The sequence below is a fragment of the Ursus arctos genome, unplaced genomic scaffold, assembly GCF_023065955.2.
Source record: "Ursus arctos isolate Adak ecotype North America unplaced genomic scaffold, UrsArc2.0 scaffold_1, whole genome shotgun sequence".
NCBI lineage: Eukaryota > Metazoa > Chordata > Mammalia > Carnivora > Ursidae > Ursus > Ursus arctos.
The window spans coordinates 49,859,310-49,873,293 of NW_026622763.1; the positions used below are offsets into that span (position 1 = coordinate 49,859,310).

Consider the following 13,984-nt stretch of genomic DNA (forward strand, 5'->3'; position numbering starts at 1 on the left):
CAGGATGTCACTAAAATAATTCTTGGAGAGATATAGCTTCAAATGCTTATATTTAAAAAGAAGAAAGTTCCCAAGTCATTCATCTAAATTTCTATTTTCTGAAGCTAGAAATAGGGCAAATTAGACCCAAAGCAAGTAAAAGAAAGGAAATTACAAAAATCAGAGCGGAAATCAATGAAGTAGTAATGGAGAAATAGTAGAGAATATCAAAGTCTGTTTTTTTGCAAAGACCAGTAAAATGGATAAAACCTAAATGTTAGGACCTCAGCTGAGCTGGAGGAGAGAACTGAGCTGGTAGGTGTCAGAGTAGCTGATTAAAGCAACAAGCCAAAAGTGAGAGAGTTAATAAGTCTCCAATCACTTATTGTGGTGATATAAGCAAGAGGCTAAAACCAGAGAAAATGCCAGTTCCTCCTGTTCCATTTACCCTCATGGAATGAAATGACACACCAGTTGTGGATAAGGTGGATCAGCACAAATGTGGGGATCTGTTGAGGCAGCCCCCAAACAAAAGGCTTTGGCAATTTTATGGACTCTGAGGTAGAGAAAAGTCAGGGGCAGAGGAGGGATAAGAGTAGAAGAGACCCCTTCCCAAGGCCTCAGATAAAGAAGCCTAGGAGTAAAGGTACCAGAGCTAAGAATGTAAATATGTGAAAGAATGTGACTGGGGGAGGGGAGGGGTCTGAGACCTTGACTGTAAATTCCTTCAGAGACCACAGTGCATTGGCTGTGTGCATTGGCTATGTATTGAGTCTGATGTAGGGAGGGCGGTTTTGACCTACAAAGCCTGTGAAGTAAAACCTTTGTAAATTGCTGTAGTTAGGCCTGAAAAAAATCACATGTAAATTTTTAACCAGGAGCCAGACTCTTCACTAGATTGATAAGAAAAAAAGAAGGTACAAATTATCAATATCAGGAATGAAGGAGGAAGCATCCTTACAGAAACATGAGAGATTATTATGAATAATATTTGCCAACAAATTTGATCATGTAGATGCAATGGATAAATTCTTTGAAAAATACAAATTACTAAAACTGACTCAAGAAGAAATAGAAAGTCTTGACTAGATCTGTATCAAGTAAGAAAGTTGATTTAGCTTATTAAACTTCTATGATTATTATCCTTCAAAAAAGAGAAGTCAACAACTTTATACTAGCAAAGATAACATCATGGTGAATTCTATGAAATATTTAAGGAAGAAATTGTGTTGACACATACAAAATTTCAGAAAACAGAGGAAGAAGGAACAGTCCAAACTCATTTTATTAGGCCAGTTTTATCCTGATACCCAAACCAGGCATCATGAGAAAACTACAAACCCAGATCTTTCATGAACATAGAAGCCAAAGCCTTAACAAAATATTAGCAATAGAAAAGGATAATACACTATGGCCAAATGGGTTTATCCTAGGAATGCATAGTTGGTTCAACAATAAAAATCGTTTAATTTAATTCACAATATTAATAAAGTTGATTTTTTAAAAGCATATGATCATCTCAGTAGTCAAAAAATGCTTGAAAAATTCAACACCCATTCATGGTAAAAACATTTTAAAAAAACAAGGAACAGAAAGGAATTTTCTCAACCCGATAAAGGGCATGTATGAAGAACCCATAGCTAACATCATAATTAATAGTGAAAGATAGAAAACTTGCTCTCTAAGATCAGGGACAAGACAAGGATGGCTGCCCTCATCACTTCTTTTTGCATTGAATGAGAAGTTCTAGAAGAGCAGTTAGGCAAGAAAAACAAATAAAAGACATCTAGATTGCAAAGGAAGAGGTAAAATAATTTGTTTGCAAATTACATGATCTTATATGTGGAAAATTATAAGGAATCTCCAAAAAACTATTAGAGCTAATAAATGAGTTCAGGAGGTTTGTAGGATACATGATCTATGTACAAAAATCTTTTATTTCTTTGTATAGGCAATGAGCAATCTGAAAATGAAATTTAAAAAGTAATTCCATTTAGAGTAAGGTGATGAAAATATTCTGTTACTTGTGATGGTTGCACAATTTTGTGAATATACTAAACTGTACATGTTAAGGTGACTTTTATGGTACACAAATTATATCTCAATTTAAAAAATACATTGAGAAAGGACTTGTATCCAGAATATGTCAAGAACTCTTATAATTCAGTAATTAAGAAAACAAAACCAAAAAAACCAAAGCGGGTATAAAATTTGAACAGGCACTTCTCATAAGAATATATATGAATGACTTACAAGTACATGAAAATACGTTCACCATTATTGTTGATTAGAAGAGTACAAATTAATGTCACAAGTGATGAGGATTTGGAGTACCTGGAACTCAAATTGCTGGTGGTAATGCAAAGTGGTATAGTCAAATTTGAAAAAAGTTTGGCAAATTCTTTAAAAAGCTGAGCATGCATTTACTATGACCCAATAGTTCTAGGTATCTACCAAAAGAAATGAGAACATATGTTCACATAAAGACTTACATAAATGTTTAAAACAGCTTAATTTGTAGTAGTCAAAAACTGTGTACAACCAAGAATTCATCAGTAAGTGAATACATGAACAAAATGTGGTATATCCATATGGTGGAATACTCCTCAGCAGTAAAAAGAAATGGACTGCTGATACAATAACATGAATGAATCTCAAAATATATGCTAAGTAAAAGGAGGCCAGGCACAAAAGATAATAAACACACACATACTCTGTTTGATTCTATTTATATGAAAATTTTTAAAAATCTGAAATATAATGACAGAAAGCAGGATTAGTGGTTGCTTGGGGCCAGGAGTAGGGGCTGGAATTGATTGCATACAGGCAAAAGCAAAATTTTTGGAGGGGATGGAATTGTTCTAAAGTTTTATTGTAGTAGTGGTTACCTGACTACCTATTTTCCAAGATTCATCAAACTACACTTAAAGTGGGCGAATTTTATGGTATATACTACACCTCAATAAAGTTTTTAAAGATACCTCCTTTATGTAGCTAGAAAAATGGGAGATGTATAGCCTCATTTCTAGAGATTATAAAAATGAACATCTTTTTCAGCCTGCATATCATTTTGCTTTTTTATCTTTATTTTTTCTTTGTAGCACATTTTAGAGTTTTATACTTAATCTACATAATTAGTTTTGCAAACAGATGTTTGTTGAATGTCTACTATGTGCCAAGCACTGGGAGGACAGAGCCCCTACCTGAGGGACTACTCCCACAGTCTTACAGGAAATGCTGATTTGTTTTCAAATTAATTAATAGAAAATATAAACACGAACAGAAGTGTTTACAAAGCATGGAAGGATTAACTTTATCTGAATGGAGCTGAGTAATCTAAGGTATCTTTAAGTTTGGTCAGGAAAGAATTCCCTGGGGAGCTGAAATTTGAAGGATGATAGTCATTGATCCAATGGACAGGGGAAAGTGATCATATTAGCCCCTAAATAGTCTTTTAGTTAAATAAAGAAGGATTGGGGAGTATACTTTGCTGTTTATAAGACTAACAAACTCCTTTAAAATTCAGGATACCAGTCCTTAACTCACTGATTTCTTTGGTTCTGTTATTACTGAATAGAACTTCAGCTTAGCTGACACTTAGATCTCTCAAGTTTTTAAAAACTCCACCCTCTTTTAAAAACTGACTTTGTTTCACACTCATTCAGGGTCCAGGCAAATTGTTTTGTACTGCATCTTGTGAATTCCGTGTTTTTACTGTTCTTCATCCACACTGACAGCCTATGTCTTTTTAACCAAAAGTTACTTTCCCTTTGCCCCCAAAACATTTACTTTCGTAGAGTAGCTAGGTTCTATAGACTGTATTCATCAGAAATGTGACAACACTATTTAAAAAATAAATATGTAGAAGAAGCAGATGCTATGGTACTTAAGATTTAAATTTCAAAGAGAAATACTATGGGATATTTGGATAAAAAGCTAGGAAACTGTTCTCTCTTCTTTGCCCCTTCTACTCCCTTTACTTTGCTTTACTGGACTCAGTTAAGAAAATTTTCTTACTGTCCAAAAGTAATTGATGAGGATGACATTTAAAATATCTATAATGGGAACTGTTCTTTATGAAATGCCTTGAGAATTTTCTATTTCATGTCTAAAAGGAAGAAGAAGAATTTTCAGTTCTTTCCAGCTGCCTGGGACTTCTGCCAACATTTTACCAAACAGAACATCCATTCATCAGTGCCTCCTGTCTGGATTGGCCAGTTCCAGCATTTGATATTATATCTCAGTGGTGTTTTGAGATAAATTCATTCACTGAAAGACATGCAGAACAAGGAAAGGTATGTAAAAAGAGTAGTATTACCCACTTGACATAGTGGTGATATGCTAATAGGGTAAGAGAATAACGAAGAATTAAAAATTTCAGGTCATCTGTTCTTGGCAGCATTTATTAAACTAATTATGTTGAATAAATGGTTTCCTTATATAATATTTATGATTCTAAAAGCAAAAATATTTCAGTTAACAAAGCTAAGTTATTAATATGCTATTTTAAGTTCATTTTAGGTCATCAGGTTGTTATTGAATGTCTTAAATAATCATAGCACTAGTCTTGAAAGATATAAAGGAATTTTAAGATAGTAAGGTACTTGTAAGCTTATTGGGAAGAGAACTGTCACATAAAAATCAGAGATTTGGAGTAGCAGATTTAAAAGGCCGTGTCTTTAACTTTAAAATTTGTTGGGCCTCTCCTGCCAGCTTGGCTGGTGAAAGGTTTTGTGTTGAAGATAAGTGAACCGGAAAGGTAAAGTGGGGGCAGTGGGAGGTGGCTATGAATGTCATGGTTTGATGCTCAGACTTTCCTCTACAAGTGGAACTACAGTTTTTGAGAAATGGAATAGTATGATGAAAGTAGTGTTTTAGGGAGGTAATTTGGGTAGCTTTTTAGTAGGTAAATTGAAGTAAGGAGAGAGGGAAACCAGAGATTATGTAGGTGGTGAAGGAAATCTGGTCTATTATTCTGATTGTAGAAATTAGACAATATAACCAATGCAAGAGACATTTGAGAAAAATATATAGGACTTAATGACCAGATGTATTTGACTTTAAGATCTGAATACAAAGCATTAAAAGAATAGTAACTAGTAGGCATAGTTCTGATAGAAATCTGATCGTGCTTAAAACTCCATTGATGGTGCCCCATTGGCTATGGAGGAAGATAGGAAGTCTTTGCCTGGCATTCAGGGGTTTTCACCACCTTGCTTGTCTTTCTAACTTCATCCAAACCACTCCCTTGCTACCACCTGCTCAAACCACAGAAGAATGTTTCTTAAGTGTGCTATATGTTTTTAAACATCTGTGTTATTGCTTATTGCTGTTACTTTTATCTAAAGCAACTTTCCTACTCCTGTTGAATTAATCACTCATCAAGGCTTTGCTAAGATAAATGTACCTCTTCTATAAAGCTTTGTCTGATAATCTTTCTTCTCCAGTTCTAATCCCCTCCCTCTGTTGTGCTGTATGACAGTACTTTTGCCATGCTCCCTAACAGTTACCATATTTATCACCTTTGTTTAATATGTCTGAATGGGGGCTCCAAAAGCAAAAATTTTTCCTTATTTATCTTTGAATTCCTAGTTCCTAGAAATTACCTGTTATGGACTAGTTTCCTAATAAATATTTGTGGAACAGTTAGCTGGTGAGATGATATCATTGGTAGAAATAGAACTGGTGAAAGAAGAGCCATATTTCAGGAAAAAATGAGAATTTTAATTTTAACATCAGGAGACAATAAAAAATTAGTATTTTATTTTCAAAAGATTTATTTATTTGAGAGAGACAGAGAGAGCTAGCATGAGCAGGGGGAGGGGAAGAGGGAGCTGGAGAAGCAAAATCCCCGCTGAGCAAGGAGCCCAACACGGGGCTCCGTCCCAGGACCCTGAGATCATGACCTGAGCCAAAGGCAGATGCTTAACTGACTGATTTTAGATAGAGGTGTCAGACTAGACTAGACATTGAGTGAATAAAAAAGGCAAAGTAAGCATAAATAATAAATGTCTCTGCTTTTGTTCATTTCTGTTTTTTATTGAAATCCTTGAGATAATATTTTATACTCCCCCTTTTTTAAAGAAAAGACGATTTCAAGACATTAGTTGAACCTTGTATATTATGTATAAAAATCTTTTTCCTATCTAGTAATTTCTTTATTTTCAGATTATAGCCAGAATCTGAAGTTATATACTGATATCTAAAAACCTATAATGAATGACTAGGGGTAAGAGATGGATACAATTGTAGAACCAGGACAGGAGGAAGTGATGAGTGTACTTTAAATTTTTGGTCTTCATAGGAGTCATGGGTTAAACAATAGATAAAAATTAACTCATTTGATAGTATAATAGCAAGCTTACATGTTAGATATATTATTATTGGTATGGATATTGATGGAAAATAAGAATTTTTCATTTAAAAATAATCTTTTTGTAAAATTGAGTGGTAATGATTTGTTTTAGAGCCAGAATAGTGCCATTTATTTATTTCTACTTGTGCAGAATTTTTACCAGTTATTTGAATGCACTCCCATCTGACCTGCATCCCTACTCTTGTCCCTGTTCCATTCTGTTCTGTCTCTAGTCCTCACTCTGACCCAGGCCAACTAGATTTTCTTTACCTGGAATTTTAAATTTGAAAAAGATATAAAGAGTGATTGGAGCTGAATAGTCCAACACAAGTACCCTTGAAAGATAGTCTGAATTACTACTTCTAATTTTTTGTATCGGCTAAGATCCTTTGGTCACAGACAGTTTGATTGCAACAGACAGTTTTGGTGTGTTTTCTCTGAAGTGCTACCACTGGATAACCCCACGTGAACCACTTTCCTTCCTTCTATTTGGTGCTCAAGATTCGGATTCCTGGGAGAAAGGATCTGATTGGCCTAATTTGCGTCCTTTGTACACCCTTGTGATGGGGCAGGATCTTGTGATAGGGCAACCCTATCAGACCTGTATGGAACAAGAAAAGAGGTTATTTTCCAAAAGTACTTGTAATACTGTTAATCATGTAAGAAGGCAGATAAGGTTGATAGACAAGTTGAAAAACAAATAACAAACGCTGGTGGCGCACTGTCTTCATATCTTACCTGTTGGCACATAGACATCCTTATTCTCATTCACAGAGTTTCACTTCTTCCCCTGTTCAAAATGATGCAACCATTCCATTTATAATCACAAATGCATGTATCACTTTCCCAAATGTGCAACCTGAAGTCACGTCCAATAATTACATCATCAGACATCTCTGAAATCAGAGGCTCTGAGAGATGTCCATTCCGTCTGTGATTTCTTGTACTTACACCCTGGTGGCCTGGAAAATTTTAATTAGCAGCTCCTCACTGTGAATTCCATAGTTAAGTGAAAGAAAAAGACAGTGGAAAATATTGCAAGAAGATATGCCATCATAGGCAAGAACATTTGTAAGTAGTCATAAAGCTGTAGCTAATATATAGTCGAATATATGACTTTCTTCTTGCACCTTCTTTGACCAGAACCTCAACAGGTTGTATTTATTTGACCAAGAATGTGAATCAGACTTTATTCTGAGAGGTCTGAGCTTCTGGTGATTGGTTCTGTCTTGCTTATATTAAGGCCAGAATAGTTTACCTTTCAAGCTTGGGATACAGCAAATAGTGGGGCTGGGGGAATCGCTAAGTGCAAAACATTCTGCTGCTAGTTGTATAGCAGTATTGCTGTTCTTCTTGATAGTCAGGGTCAGTCCCTCCAGACAATGCTGTGAGCCATTCCTTTCTTCTCCTAGTGACGTGGGGAACCTAAAATGGCCAGATGACGCTTAGTTTCTAATTCAGTGGAACTATTATCATATCCTCTGATGGAGGATAGTACACGACTTCCTTAGGGTGGTCCTAAAACCACAGAAGAATTCAGAATAGCAGAAAACAGAAATAAAAAACTGAATTCTTAGGTGTAATCATGAGACATACCAAAATCACTTTGCACTCCCTGGTTTCCAAACTGATGCATTTCACCTGTGAGAAAGTGATCACCCACAATATTCTGGTTGTTGCTTTAGAGCATGTGCTTCATTCTGGAGGAGCATATACCTCATTTAATCGTCATTTTCTCCCAGCTGGTACCATCTAAAAATTTATTAGCAAAGTAGTTCACCATTTAAAAGATGAGCAGTTTTGTCAGATGTTGGAATATATGTTAGAATCAGTTCATTCCATAGACATCCACCTTTGCCTCACATTTCTCTTTACGAAGAAAATTCTTTAAGACCATGTGGTGTGAGCTACTGGGTAATTTACAACCTAATCTAGATAGGTACCAAGTTCAGTGAGGACAAATTGCTGTTCCTTCCACTGATGGAAGAGTGCAATGTAATCAACCCATTACAGAATATGCAGTCTTTGCAGAATGAGTTTGGGCACTGAATACAGGCAAATAGCATATTTTAAGCACATATGTTGTCTTTATCCTTGCTTCCATGGCCACTTTATCCATGAAGTTATTGATAAGTGCCAGGCTGACTATTTAAGCACTGCATCTGTTTAGATAGATTATGGTTGTAGGTAATGTAAAATGATCACCATTTGAATTGCCTGCCATCTATACAGTTCCTTGAGATAATAGATTTATACTACATTTTATCTATTCTAAGTGTTAATGGAGAGGCGTCTAGAAAAAAATTAGTGCTATTACCAGTGTTTTTGTACAACTGCAAATAATGAATTAAGTATACTCTGCAGGGAAACTTAACTGATTTGGCATTTTTTTCATACTTATAGCAGAAAATTTATGAAAAGAGTTGCAGCCCTAGCACTTATGGATACAAAAGGCCTTAACAGCTTGTGGTATGAGAAGGTTTTACATCTTCTAAGAAGGAGATTCTAAATTATAAAGTGTTGAGTTAGAAATAATGAGTTATAGCTATAAGAAATTAAGTTTCTTTCTTACCTTAAGAAAAGCCAATAAATTGTTTATCTGAGAAAGATCAAAACTTGATTTTTAGAAAGTTTAGCTGTTTAAAATTTTGCATTAAGCATATTTAAAAATAAATACATCTAGATATATTTTCCATGCATTCTTAGTTATGTTTAATATTTTTCTTTTAAAGTAATGACAAGTTTAAATGTTTTACGGTGCTTAATCTAAAAACTGACATCATATATTAGTTGTAAACTGCATTAAAATAGAGATTGGTAATTGTTGAAGTACTACTTTAGTCATTTATAAAATAGAAATGGGAAGAGTTTTAATAAAGAAAATAAGCCACATACTTAGAAACAGATGTTTTTTTCCTTAAAAAAAAAAAAGGCATTTAAAATACAAGCATTTTGTGTTAGTGACTTAAATACATAGGACTAATGAATATTTTTGGATAATATTTTAGGCCTTGCTTATCCAAGAGTCAAGATGGAAATTACCACACCTGCTCCAGTTGCCTGAGAATTATAACACCATTTTTCAGTACTATCACAGAAAAACCTGTAGTGTCTGCACTAAGGTTCCTAAAGATCCTGCTGTTTGCCTCGTTTGTGGTACATTTGTATGCCTGAAAGGACTTTGCTGCAAGCAACAAAGTTATTGTGAATGTGTATTGGTAAGCAGTAGTAAATAATATAAAATTTATGAAAACTCAAACTTATCACATGGAAATGTGGTACGTGTGGTTAAGTCAGCTCTTCCTATTAACTATTTTTTTAATTAAAAACACAGTACACAAGGATTTCCTTCTTGTTCTTTTGTTAATCTAGTAGAATGGTTTAAAAAAAAAAAAGAAAAACCCAAACATCTGAGGCTTTATGTAAGTGAGTAGAACTTTTCTTAAGTACAATTCCAGTTCCTCCCACTGCCCACATTGCTCTTTAATGGCAGGGGCTTTTACATGTTGGGCAGTGAAACAGCAGTCATACCTGCTATTGTGGATGCCAGCCTCTGAATTAGGTTTATGTTGGCTCTTAATTGCTTTCCTAGATAATCCTTACCCAAATTCCTCCTAATGTATTATTAATCAAATGTTAAGAATGAAATTATAAGTTTAACTTAGATGAAATCTTATTAAAAATTTAAGAAATATTTTGGTATTATTTAGAAGACCTCTAACTAAGGCATTCTTGATTTTCTTATAAAGTCCATTTGATTATGAAGATCACTGATATATTTTTAATTATTTAGCATTCTCAGAACTGTGGCGCTGGGACAGGGATTTTCCTTTTGATCAACGCATCGGTGATCATCATCATTCGAGGGCACCGCTTCTGCCTCTGGGGTTCTGTATATTTGGATGCCCATGGAGAAGAAGATCGGGATCTTAGGTTAGATACGCATGGGTGTATTTGAATGTGTTGTTGAAGTTTCATCAATAGGAACAACGTGCCATTCCTGGCTTTGTAATTATAACAATAATTTTTTTATATTAAATTCTGATAGTCATTAAGTTAGAGCTATTTCTAGTTTTTGAGATACTTTCCACATCCACATGCTAAGGAAATATGAAACCAAACTATGTGAGATTTTAACCATAAAGAATCTTTTTTTTTTAAAATGTGTGTGAAATCTTCACTGTATTGTATAACTTTTAATGCCTTTTTTTCCTTTTTATTCTAGGCGAGGCAAACCTCTCTACATTTGTAAGGAAAGATACAAAGTTCTTGAGCAACAGTGGATTTCTCATACTTTTGATCACATCAATAAAAGATGGGGTCCACATTACAATGGGCTGTGACTCAGCACCTCAGCATTGCATTATATCATTTTCATTAAGAATTTATCAACAATAAGCTTTACCTTAATTTTGGGGGATTAACGCTTTTGCTGAAGGAGAAAAAGAAAACATATAAAGCCTTTCCAAAATTAGGTGCTTGGTAATCACATTAATGGTATAATAAAAATTTTTTTAAGTATCTGGAGAACATAACAACAAATTAAATCATTCTTTAGTAGTCCTTTTTTTTTTCTTAAGTCCACAATTAAGAAGCACAACTTGTTGACAAAATCATTTAAAAACGATTCTCCCAGCAATGCATATCAGCTATTCATTGATACTTAGAGTGGGTGTGATTTATTTAAAGTTTTACTGCTTCTTTATATCTGTGTGTTTTAATTTGCATCTGCTAAACACAATGCATCCTTTCCCTCTGCCATTCCTGTGTTGATTTGAGATTTTTGCTGTATGTAATTAGAAAAAAAATGTAAAACATGATTTATGTGAAATATTGTATAGTACAAGTTGGTCTAATAGTAGGACTTTAAATTTTTTTCTTATCGTGAGGAATCTGTTAAAAGTTTAAGGCTTTGCTGAAAACTTAATTCATTCTCAGGAATTTCATAAATATTCTCCCCAGGTAAATAATTGAAATAGTTGTAAAATAAGTAGATAGCTGCTGTTAATATGATACAGTACATTTTGGGGGACGTGTGTGGTTGGGGAAGGGAGTCCTTAAAAATCAAAATTTGCCATTTTAGTTGGATGAATTACTTGAGGTATGAAGAAATAGATTTTACTATAAAATCAGAAGTTTTAAGAGCATACACGTGGCAGATTTTGATTTTGTGCATGCCTACCTTTTATTACCAACCAAGTTTTTGTTTAAATGATTGAATTGGAAGTGCTCAGACTTACCCACAAATGAAGCTTAGTTTTGGAACTTTCCCGTCAGCTCAAGAGGCTCATCTGTATTGTATTTATGCAGCATAATCACTGCTATTTCTGCTTAGTTTCCTAAAAGGAAAAAAGAGGCTCCGTGGTGACGACCCTCACGAATGAGCCGTGCATCTGCATTCTTCTTAGAAGCTGCTGCGAAAAGCAAATTTATGTTTGTTGGGTTTTTTTAATCAGTAAGAATGGGAATGATTGAGCTAAAACCCACTCTATAAATAGAGAAGGAAGATTACAGAAAAGCATGTTATATATTGCTAACAAGATTTCCAAATGATTTAGTAATTTGATTATTTAATATATAGTGTTATCAAGCAGTTCCTGGTACTTCGGACTTCCATGGCTTGTTATATAAAATTACATTTTTACATGTAAAAATAAACTAAAAAACATCTAATGATAAAATACAAAAATAAAGTCAGATCTATGTTCTAAAAATTATTGAAAGACATGACATTACAGAATGTGAAAATGGACATTAAATGATGGCCTTGCATTAAAATAGAGCAGAACAGTACGTATTCAAATGTGTTCAAAACGTCAAAAAATTACCTATAGCTCTACAATAAAATACATGGAAATAGCTTGCTATTTTTATATACATTTCCAAAATATTAAGATAACTTTCTGAAAGACGAGACTGATTCTGTTTAACTAAATAGTTGTCCTTTCCAACACATTGCTACTTTTTTAAATACTGTATCATAAGTTCAGCCTGTCATATTTTTTGCATTGGTCATTCTGAATACCAGACCATTTGTAAGTGTGGTTGAAGAGCAAAATGCTAATTTAAATCTCTAGTAAATACTGTTACAGGATTCATGAACTTGAATAATTCTACAGTTTGAAACTCTGATGCTATATATACATGGTATAATGTATTCAGACTTTGATTATTACATATTTAAAATGGAATGTTTTATGATTGTGCATATGGATGTGAAGTGAAAATATTAGCCTTAACATTAAAATTTGGGTATTTGATAGTGTTTATTTTGATATTGGTGAATTAGTCACCAGTAAATTTTTAAAAAGCACTTGGTTGAAAATTGTACTTGAATTACATACATGCATGCTGCTAAACTAGAACTTTAATTTTTTTCCCCATAACTTTTATAAGTCCCATTTATAAACCCACTTTTAAAAATAACAGGTCCAAGCTAGAGTGATGTGTGTATATTATTCAAAAAAAATGTACTGGTGTGATACCTTGTATGAATGATCATTTAAATACAGTACATTACTGTAGAGGCTAAATCAATCTTTATAATTAAGCAGAGATTACAAAACTAGGAATAATCAACATTGTAAGATATGTTAATAAAAACCTACTGTCATTTGGTTTGTGAAAGGTCCTTAAAATGTTTAATTCTTACATGTTTTTCTTTTTTTTAAAGGTATTGACAATAATATATGTAAGTGAGCACAGCAGAAAAGATCAAAGCATAACATAACTAATAGTTGCTCTGAGGTGGAGTTAAATATAAAGGGTTTGTTTTTTCCTTATGCCTTTTATTTACAGAGGTAGTTCCTGTTCTGTTCTTCTCTTAAAACGAATGCAAAGCTTTTTGCTAAGTGTGTGTGTTTTTGAAAGTTGGAGAGAAGGAAATGGGTATGCAGGTCTGAGGAACACTGCTGTGGTCCTTTGTGCTTTCTGAAAATTCCAGCTAGACTTCAGAAATCTAAAGGGCTTTATGATAATGTTTGTTTTGAATGGTCTGTGGTTTTGTTGGAATTGACAATGTTCGCCCCTATCCCTCCATCCTAAAGCTCACAAGCAGTCATCAGCTAGGAATCCATTTGTGTTCACAAACCTTTTTTTCCATTTTATGTATTTTGGTATTTGTTGATTTCTGTGACTTAGAAAAGATGCTGATTGAAAGCACTGAGGGCTTGGAGGTGACAACAGTGCGAGAGAATATATGAACCAAGAGTCTCTACCATCTCCAGGATTGTAATGGCTGACTCTCAAGTTCCTGTTGTTGGCTTATTTTTGTGGTCCTGTTGAACAACAAAAAGCGCAACATGATTTTAACCATGATTTTAATCAAATTACCAAGACAAGATACAGTCACTGGGGGTTATTCCCGACATGTGATGGTTGGTGGGAGGGCAGAAGACTTGTGACCGTCTCAGTCCCATTCACAGCACATAGTTCTTTTGCTTTATGATCTGGCTGGATGAGATGGAGTAGGCAGAAGGATGGCAACATGATCACTTCTTGATCTGTGACACTTCAGGCTCCCTTGACGATAATGAAGCGCATCGAATACGGAAGAGCTCACCATCCTAGGGTGCTGTGATCAAGTAGCAGTGGAGTGAATGTGACTCCAGAAGATGCAACGCAATGAAAAGGTGTGATGGGACCTTACGT

At 34.3% G+C, this 13,984-nt stretch overlaps 1 protein-coding gene across 6 annotated transcripts in view; it reads left to right on the forward strand.

Moving 5' to 3' along the window:
• UBR3 (ubiquitin protein ligase E3 component n-recognin 3) overlaps positions 1–12,961 on the forward strand; it is a 228,447-nt gene extending 215,486 nt beyond the window's left edge. For all 6 annotated transcript variants that reach the window (XM_044381493.3, XM_044381495.3, XM_026492588.4 and 3 more), the window contains 4 exons: positions 4,095–4,274; positions 9,343–9,552; positions 10,128–10,267; positions 10,560–12,961. In XM_044381493.3, coding sequence (XP_044237428.1) covers positions 4,095–4,274; positions 9,343–9,552; positions 10,128–10,267; positions 10,560–10,677 — 648 coding nt within the window. In that variant the 3' untranslated portion in view covers positions 10,678–12,961. The remainder of the gene's footprint in view (positions 1–4,094; positions 4,275–9,342; positions 9,553–10,127; positions 10,268–10,559) is intronic.
• The last annotated feature ends 1,023 nt before the right edge of the window (positions 12,962–13,984 follow it).